Source organism: Lipotes vexillifer, unplaced genomic scaffold, assembly GCF_000442215.2.
Source record: "Lipotes vexillifer unplaced genomic scaffold, Lipotes_vexillifer_v1.1 scaffold2094, whole genome shotgun sequence".
In the NCBI taxonomy this organism is placed as follows: domain Eukaryota; kingdom Metazoa; phylum Chordata; class Mammalia; order Artiodactyla; family Lipotidae; genus Lipotes; species Lipotes vexillifer.
The window spans coordinates 1385767-1395708 of NW_006790887.1; the positions used below are offsets into that span (position 1 = coordinate 1385767).

General features: G+C 44.4%; 1 protein-coding gene across 1 annotated transcript in view; it reads right to left on the reverse strand.

Annotated features, from left to right (window-relative positions):
- ESYT2 (extended synaptotagmin 2) overlaps nucleotides 1-9942 on the reverse strand; it is an 86862-nt gene that overhangs the window by 32413 nt on the left and 44507 nt on the right. Inside the window, exons 5-7 of the mRNA XM_007463993.1 lie at nucleotides 8913-8989; nucleotides 4875-4947; nucleotides 4538-4627 (exon numbers count right to left, since the gene is read on the reverse strand). Coding sequence (XP_007464055.1) covers nucleotides 4538-4627; nucleotides 4875-4947; nucleotides 8913-8989 — 240 coding nt within the window. The remainder of the gene's footprint in view (nucleotides 1-4537; nucleotides 4628-4874; nucleotides 4948-8912; nucleotides 8990-9942) is intronic.

A 9942-nucleotide genomic window follows, 5' to 3' on the forward strand; every position in this document is an offset into this window, starting at 1 on the left:
AAGAGCGTCACTCCTGGATACATGGAGAGCTGAGGGGACAGGGCCATCCCAGGGCAGGAGAGCCAGAGTAAACCCTGTGAAATCCACAGAAATAGGGCAAGCCCGGGAGAGCACAGCTGCTGCAGGAAAGGCAGAAGCCCTGCCTTCGAGAGGCAAGGGCCCACAGCCACTCAGGGGACAGGAACAGAATTCACCCTCTATGCCTTGACCACAGAGATCCAGTATTGCTGGGGGCGGGTGCGACACTCTCTCCTGCACAAGACCCTCCAAAGACAGAGTCACAGGGAAGGGGTAGGGCCACTGAAAGAGCACCACAACAACGGTGGTGGGGCAAGACGCTCCAAAATGATGAAAGATATCAAACCCCAGATCCAAGAAATGCAGAGAACACCTGGCGGGATAAACAGCCGCAAACTCCCCAGTGGCTTAATGTGTGGCCTAAGACTGGGCCTCTTCCGTCCAGTGGGCTCCATGCACCTGCCAGCCCAGCCCTGCCTCGCCTCTCATGGCCACTTCCCACATGGGGCTGCAGGAATCGGTTTCGGGGAGCCTCGTTCGAATGCTGCAACCTTCCTACTCCTGGTCTCGGGGTTAAGGGTCTGTATCTGATGCAGCTGGAATAGGGCAGGCAAGGACCAAGGGAAGACCAGGAGGCTCACTCCTGGGGGCACCGGCAGCCAGTGTTTCTGGCCTGTGGCCTGAAGGACCAGAGGAGGCTGTCTCAGGGTGAGAGAAGAACGAAGCTGAGGCAGAACAGGCACAAGAGACAGTGGCCACGGCGTCCACATTCCACATTCCATCCTGCTCCTGACTCCCAACTGCAGCCCCTGCATGGGTTTCATGAGACATCAATATATGCTCATTTTGTTTTTAAATAAAGCCTCCCCTTCTCCCCCTTCCTTTGCTTAAGGTACCTCAATTGCTGGAGTCCTAGCTAGTAGGATTCAATTTCTTTTCACAATCACTCTAAAAGGAAGATGTTATTTACATTTTATAGATGAAGAAACTCAATCTGTGGATCAAAGACTCAGCAGGCATGTCCTTTGCTAGCTGGGAGGACCCCTATAGGATAAAAACATTCAGAGTGAGCCCCAGACCACCTCCTGGAGAAGTTCTAGAAAGGACCTCCTGACTCAGGCTACTCTAATCCATACTCCTGAGACAAACCTAAAAATGACCTAAGGATTGTGAAACACCCTTAAGAGTGTATGCCAGAGGCAATCCCAACAACTGTCAAGTTAGCATGAGTAGGTGGCCGCCACTTCCCTGGCACACATCCAAGGGCAGAGAGTAGGTCGCGCCCTGGCTCGTACCAGAACCTTAACCCAAGCTTCTGTGCTTACCAGTGCTCGGCCTCTGCTGCCAGGACCCCACCAGAACGCTAACCCTACATACAGGAAAATATTTAATTTCTGAAACATCTGAAGACTCACTATGTGCCAGGTGCTATACCAAGTGTTTTACATTTAATCGTCACCTCTAATCTTTTGAGGGAGGTATAAGTGTACTCCCCAAGTTACCGATGGGGAGACTGAGGCTTACAGAAATTAAGTACAGCTGGGTCTCCGTATCTGAGGGTTCCAGTTCCGCCTCCTCAGATTCAACCAAACACGGATCAAAAGTATTCGGAAAGAAAAAATTCCAGAAGGTCCAAAAAGCAAAGCTTGAATCTGCTGCACTAGGGCAACTATTTACATTGGACTTTCAACTGATCACACAGCCTAGAGATGATTTAAAGGGTACGAGAGGATGTGCGTAGGTTATGTACAAATGCTACGCCATTTAATAAGGAACTTGAGCACCCACGATTTCGGTCCATGGGAGTCCGGGAACCAATCCCCTGTGGATACTGGGAGAAGATGGTAGTTTGCTCAAAGCACGCAGTTCAAAGGAGAGAAAGAACCAGGAGTGGAAAGTGAGGCTGTGTGGCGCTCACCTCTGTCACTTAACCTGAAATAAGGGGACAGTACATCCGCCCTGCCCCCACTGTGCTCAATGAGGTCAGCACTGCAGACACCTGTGGTTATTTTTTTAAAAACAAGTAGCACATTATCAGAACTAATCTAAACAAATCAACGAGCAAAAAAACGTGTGAAAGTTTCATATTCTTCTGAAGGTTGCCATGCTTCTAAATCATCTGGATAGTCAAACCCCCAAATCTTTCTGTTTTTCACTGGGGTGAGGAAGGACTTGGCAGCCAGCAGGGAATTCTGCTCTTACATTTTCCAGATGAAAGCGACTGAAAAAGTCCCTTTTCTCTGAAGCCTGTGCTTGGTGACTGTAATTCACCATATAAGGATACAAGTGATCCTCAACCTTTCACAGCCTCATCCTGCTTTTCTGAGTACTAAAATTTCATTTGGAAATTAATTTTATGTTATTTTTATTTTATTTTTTATTTTTTGGCTGCACGGCTTGTGGGATCCTAGTTCCCTGACCAGGGACTGAACCTGGGTCCCCTGCAGTGGAAGCACGGAGTCCAAACCACTGGACCACCAGGGAAGTCCCTACAATGTTATTTTTAAACTAAGTATACCTAAGAAAGATCCAATGAAGAATATTACAAAGTTTTGAGGAAGATTTAAAGATTTGGATTTTGTTACATTCTGAGCTGAATAAAAAACTCTTTCTTTAGGGGCTTCCCTGGTGGCGCAGTGGTTGAGAGTCCGCCTGCTGATGCAGGGGACGCTGGTTCGTGCCCCAGTCCGGGGGGATCCCGCATGCCGCAGAGCGGCTGGGCCCGTGAGCCAAGGCCGCTGAGCCTGCGCGTCCGGAGCCTGTGCTCTGCGACGGGAGAGGCCGCAGCAGTGAGAGGCCCGCGTACCGCAAAAAAAAAAAAACTCTTCCTTTAAATTGTTAAAAATTCCCTGCAAACTAAAAATATTTATCAACTTGCTAAGGATTAGTTTTTTATATTCATTAATGAAGGAATTTTTTAAAACGTACTGTCCTTTCAATAACTCGTATGTGGGGGAAAAAAACCCATAAATTTTGAATCTTTTACAGATTTCTTCATTTCTCAAAATTTTAATAAATTAAAATTTAACACAGATGTTCCTTAATAGCTTTTGAATTTTACCATGCTTTGTGTCGTTAAGATACGTTCAAAATAAGCCAATTATTTAAGCAATAAAAAGCACACGAGAATAATAATTTTAGTGGTAACAAAAAGTGATGACACTCATTTTTTATGTTTTTATGCAGAAAAGCACCACTTGTTTGGTCTAGATAAACTTGTATTTTAAAAACCAGCAACAATAATTTGTATTAAGTTATTTGAATCAAATTATACAAATGAATACCCCCATTTTACACTACACATGATGTTAATGACACCTCCAGAAAGGACTCATCGCAGGTTACAAAAATGGCACACCGTGAAGAGGTATCTGAGAAACAGATCCATTCATTCATCAGACATTTACTGAACTGTATGGAGACAGATATGGCTGTGGCTTCCAAAGATTAAGAAGTGTGCTGCGAGGCACAGGGACAAGGAGGGAATCTGGCTGCCCGTGTACTGGGACGGGTAGCATTCTGGGAGAGGAGAGAGAGAGAAGGAGGGAGGTGGAAGGGATGATGGGGGAAGGGGTGGGGGTGGTACTACCACTGCACTGGACAGATGACCATCTGCGAGTGAGAGCCGGCCCCTGGTGGTTCAGTCTGCCGGGGCAAGACCCCTAGCAGTGAGGTCCACTGAGGACAGAGCCAAGGCAGAAAGCCAAGCAGAGGCTGCAGAAGCCCAGATGAGGAGCCTTGTAGGAATGGAGCCACCCAGGTGAGGATGGACAGTCTCAGTGAGGGGAGGGGCCTCAGCGAGGAGATAGGGTCTCAGTGAGGGAGAGTCTAGGTAGGTGACATGTTTGTTGTCTTACTTTTGTGGCTAATAATGAGTAATAAGTATTGACGACTTATAACAGAAATGGAATGTGAAATAATATCATGGTTTATCCAAGTGTTAAAATATAATTTAGTTAAAATTAATCTTTGTGACTCTTAAAAACACAGCATACTGTGTGCTTCATTCAACACACCCCGAGAGGCAGCCAATGGCGGGGTGGGGGACGGCTGCAGGGAGACTTAGGGTGAGTATGAGGATAGCAACTCTGCCAGACCAGGGCAGGTCCAGGTGCAGAACCCCAGACTTACTAGTTTTGTGACTTGGACAAATCAGACTCTCAGGTCCTGGTCAGCAAAAGTACTTAGTGTTAGTTATTTAACTACAGAGCTATGAGGATTGAATGAGTAAATATATATCATACCCAGTGATAGGTGCTGAATGTTAGTTACAACCTATACTTTCTAAGGTCTGCTTTCAAATTTTCTGCAGCAAACATTTTTATAATGAGGAAAAAAGTTGTCTATCGAGAGATGTGAAGCCCTCTGTTAAGGCACAAAGAGATGAAAGCACACATGATTCATGCATCAAAGGGAATAAAGTGAGTTAAGCTCTTTTTCTCCACTCTGTCTATTCTTCGATATGTACACATTCTTGTCAGTGAATGGCAAGAAAAGAATGAAATAAACATTGACTTACTGGCTTCCTAAGGAAGAAGATAGACAAAGCTCCCACTAAGGGCATGTCTCCAATCAGTGGTTCCAGGATCACCCGCATTGTACCATGAATCTAAATTCAAATGGGAAACCGAAACGTTAACAGAAAACAATTCCACAGGCCGTTACAGATGCAAAAAGGAGGATGCAGGATCCTCTCAGTGATTGCTGAGCATCTGACTTCAGGTTTCTCTCAAGGTATAACCTATAAACAAAAACTTAACTTCAAAGAAATTCTGAGTTAATAAAAACTTCATGATTTTCTTTCTGAATAGAGCACAGAAAATTTGAGAAGACTATGAAACTTAAAAAAACCTTACCTGTATACTTTGCACACCAGCTCTACAAAAATATCGCTTGATCTCCAAATCAATCTCACAATTTCCTACAAAACTAGCAAAGAAAAAGTTCTGTATTACATTCTCTTAATCACCACAGACCTGCAAGCTATATAATCTGAATACAATGATAGTAAAGCAACCAGAACTAGACTGTAGGCAAAGCTGTAACCTGCAGCCTGGCCGTGCCAGAGTGTTCTAGTGCCTGCGCTGGAGCGGTCACTGACACCAGTCAGGACCACCGCATGGGTGGCGAGGCAGGCAGCCTGGCCAGAGGACTTGGTATAAACGTCACTTCTCAAAGTGCAGCTTCTGGAGCAGTCTCTTGATGGAGCGTAGTTTTCATTTGTTTTATAAACAACTATGCTTGTTTAAAACATAAAAAATGCTGAGATTATGTTTCACCACAAATAAATGCTGTGCCCAAGCTCCCCGTACTGAGGAAACTAGCAGTGCTCAGGGTCCTCTGATGTCAAAGGTTAAAGACATTACATCCATCTGAGGTATCAATTTTACTCAACGATTAAGTCTTTTCAATCATTAATGTGAAACAAACATGAATACAGCATGATGCTGAATGTAAGGCTTGCACCCATCTTTACTGTGAACATGGCACGTCCACTACATTTTGCGTGGGATCCGTATGATTTGACTCCCACCCTTGACTCTTGGACTCTTGACTCCTGCGTGGGAGCGTCGGGGGAGGGGGGGGCAATTTGATAATCATGAGAGAGACTGTCTAAGCACATGAGCAAAATAGTGACAGAAGGCGTCTGGGATGAAGTCTTCCAATATTCACAGTTCTGATGTAAAAGTCAATACCTGTAGGTTCTTTTGGTGAAGGGGGGACGTACAGTCAAGCACACATTTTGGCAGAAAGTTGCTGCTAGCCACGAGGGGCAGACATCTGAGTTAATGACAGCAGTGCTTTTCTAGCTATGAGAAGATGCAAGAAATTGGGCTCATAACATCGTCTCCTGAATGTATCTATCTGAAGACCTGTTCTGACAGTTTTCCCAGAGCACAGAAGGCCTCAGTCCTGATCTCTGGCCTGAACTCCTTTCAGGGTGTGTGGAAGGTCAGCAACTGCAGTGGCTGGCGGCCTCACCCTTGTAGAGGCAGATGGCGAGCGACAGGTTTTCGCCCACACACACCAAGACTTGATCATTTATTTCCTCATAGCTCTCAATTACTCCTTCCCCAACTCCACGGCCAGTAACCTAGTTACGGTCCTTATCTGGAACACAGGAAAAAGCAGAATGCAGACTTTTTAGAGACATAAATATCTGAGCTGCATAACTTGCGTATGCCGTCATGTCTGCTGAAACCACAAAAGCCAGGCTGCATCTTCAAAATGGCGTCCGGTAGCAGATTCACTCGGATGTTTATTTAATGAACGTGTATGAAGTGCTCCTTCGGCGCTGGAACAAGAGAACAAGGCTCCCACGCTCCTGAAGCTCACCCTCAGCCTAGTGGACAGCCCTCCCAGGGTGCGGCTGACCCGAAGACACTCGCGGGGCTTCCTCTTCTACTGCACTGACGGCAGCGGCGTTTGCAGTAGTTCCAAATATGTTAAAGATGCAGAGTTTTCCATATCACATCATCACAACATTCTATGCTCCCTTCTAGAATAAAGGTAATTGGTACTGACTGTTCATTTACTATATTAATACACTTTAGAAACTCAAAGATGACATGATAAAATAAAATGATCCTTAACCAAAACAACAAACCAAACCCTGCAGAGCCGTGTGTCAGTCAGCAGCTCAGCAGCGGCCTGCACACAGCTGGGCCGGGGCCTCAGGGAAAGCCGGAATCTTGGCAGTCAATAAGACACCAAAAAAGAAAAAGAAAAAAACGCCCACGAACAGTGGAGACAAGAGCCAGAGAAAACCTCTCTACCATGCAGGCAAGGCACCTGGCAGACCCCTAAGTAATTTTTTTCCCAATTATTCTTTATTGTGGTAAAATATACACAAAATTACCACCTCAACCATTTTTAAGTGCACGGCTCAGTGGCATTAAGCACATTCAGATGATTGTGCAACCACCACCACCATCATCACTTCCAGAACTCTCTGCATCTTGCAAAACTGAAATTCTATACCCGTTAAACAGCAACTTCTGATCCCGCCTCCCCCAGGCCCCTGCAGCCTTCATCCTACTTTCTGTCTCTGTGAATCTGACTCCTCTGGGGGCCTCACATGAGTGGAATCAGACAGGATTTATCTTTTCGTGACTATCCTATTTCATTTAGCATTATGTCCTCAAGGTTCATCCCTGATGTAGCAGGACGGACACTACACACTGCAGGATTTCCTTCTTTATAAAGGCCGAATGATACTCCACTGTATGTACATAACACACCTTGCTTACCCAATCAACAGTCAATGAACACCTGGGTTGCTTCCATGTTTTAGCTATTGGGAATATAGCTGCTATGAACACAAGTGCACAAATACCTCTTTGAGACCTTGTTTTCAATTCTTTTGGGTATGTACCCAAAAATGGAAGTGCTGGGTCATACAGTAATTGTTTAATTTTTTGAGGAACAACTATTCTGTTTCCATAGCAACTGTACCTTTTACATTCCCGCCATCAGTGTACAGGGGTTCCAATTTCTGCACATCCTCACTAATCTGTTTTCTGATAGGTGCCATCCTGATGGGTGTGAGGCGGTATCTCACTGTAGTCTGGATTTGCTTCTCCGTGATTAACAGTGATGTTGAGCACCCTTTCATGTGCCTGTGTCCACTTGTGTATCTTCTTTGGAGAAACATCTATTCAAGTCCTTTGTTCACTTCTGAATCCGGTTATTTGTTTTTTTGCTGCTGTTGAGTCGTAGGAGCTCCGTATACATTCCGGATCTCGGTCCCTCACCAGACACACGGCCACGCGGATTACACCGCTTCTACAGACTGCTTTTAGCGCTGACTTTTAACAATGTTAAGTCTTCCAAACCACAAACATGGGATGTATCCCTATGTATTTATGGCTTTAATTTCTTACAGCAATGTTCTGTAGCTTTCATTGTACAAGTCTTCCACCTCCTTGGTTAAGTTAATTTCTAAGTATTTTATTCTTTCTGTTTCTACTGTAAATGAAATTGTTTTCTTAATTTCCTTTTTGGATTGCTCGTTGTTAGGGTATAGAATGCAACTGATTTTTTTTTGCATTGACTTTGTATCCTTTTACTTTGCTAAATTCATTTACTAGCTCTAAAAGCTTTTTTTTGTGGACTCTTCCAGGTTTTCTACATAGGTCATATTACCTGCGTACAAAGATAATTTTACTTTCTCCTTTCCAACTTGTATGCCATTCACTTCGTTTTCTTCATACCGAATTGCTCTAAAAGAACTTCCAGTACCATGTTGAACAGTAGTGGTGAAAGCAGGCATCCCTGGCTTGTTCCTGATCTCAGAGGAGAAGGTTTGTCTTTCACCACTGAGCATGCCGCGCGCCGGGAATACATGCCTTTTACTATATGCTGAAGTACAAGTCTGTTTCCTGTTTAAGTGTTTTTATCATGAAAGTGTGTTGAATTTCACCAAATGCTTTTTCTGCATCAACTGAGATAATCATGCAGGGGTTTTTTTTCCCCCTTCATTCTGTTAATGTGGGGCATTACACTGATCACTTTTCTTTGTTGAACCATCCTTGCATCCCAGGAATAAATCCCACGTGGTCACGGTGTATAATCCTTTAACTGTGTTGCTGAATTCAGTTTGCTAGCACTTTCTTGAGGATTGTGGCATCAATGTTCACAAGGGATATGGGTCTGTCATTTTCCTTTCTTGTAGTGCCTTTACTTTCTTTTATTTAACATGTTTTATGAATGATGGCAATTATCTAGGCTGCCAGGAACTAAAACCAGAAAGTAAATAAATTTAGGTCTTCAACAAGAAGTTAGTCCAATTCCATCAAACAGCAGGTAAGAAATGTGCTCATTATAACCTCCACCTTATGGGTACAGCTAAGTGACATCACACATCATTAACTGTGACATAAATACAAACTTACCTAATCTGAAGGTCCAAAATAATTTGCCTTTTGTCCACATTTTCAGTATACACCTTAACACCATTGATCCTGAGGGGCTGAAACAAGAACTGGCTTACTTAAAACGTAGGAAGGGTGAAAGAAAAACCAAGCCCTGTGACATAGCAGAGCTGAGACAATGAGCTTCAGCATCAGGCCACAGGAGTGAACTCTGCTTCACAATGTACTACTAGCTGTTTCACCTCCAGCAAGTTGTTAAACCTCTGTCCCTCAGCGCCCTCATCTGTAAAACACGGTCAGGAGGGCAGCTCCACATGGGCAATAGCGAGGCTACAGGACACAGGACCATGTGGGTTAAGGAGCACGGCCTGGCACAGCAGGTGCTCAGAAGCCACAGACACAGCTCTGCTATGACCCTGCTTCGCTCCTTCCCAGGAGCCTTGGGCCCTTGTCTCTTCCAGATGACTTTGACCCTTTCCCTCTACTCCATCCTTACTAATTGTTTAAAATATAACTTCCTTTCATTTTTTCTTTATGTCATAATTTTCCATTTCTTAAGATTTTAATAAAAATGGGGCTTTTGAGTGAATCAAAAATACTAGCTGTATTTTCAACACCTAATACATGCTACAAGGTCACAATCAAATGACTCTGTAAAAAGAAAAGGCAGACCTACAATAAATGCTATATTTCAACATCATTTCAAAACCTTTTTCCCATTAATTGATTTGAAACCCCTCCTAAGAAAGTTTTCAGCATGACATTTGAGCATTAAACTCAAGCTGAAGAACCACCGGACCTCTGGAGGCTTTACTGCTCACCCGGACAGTGTGTGTGTCCTAAAACTTTATTCCTCAACCAGCTGCAGGAGAAACTCTCAGTCTACACTTCCTACCGTCCCAGGTCCCGGGCTTTTCTGCTCGGGTTCTCCTGCCCCTCTCTTCTGTCCCTTCAATCAAACAGCCCGGGTCCTGTGTGCCCAAAAGAGGTCCATGCAGCCATGGTGATGCCAAGCTCCCTGACTGAACCCACACTACTCTCTGCATTCCTG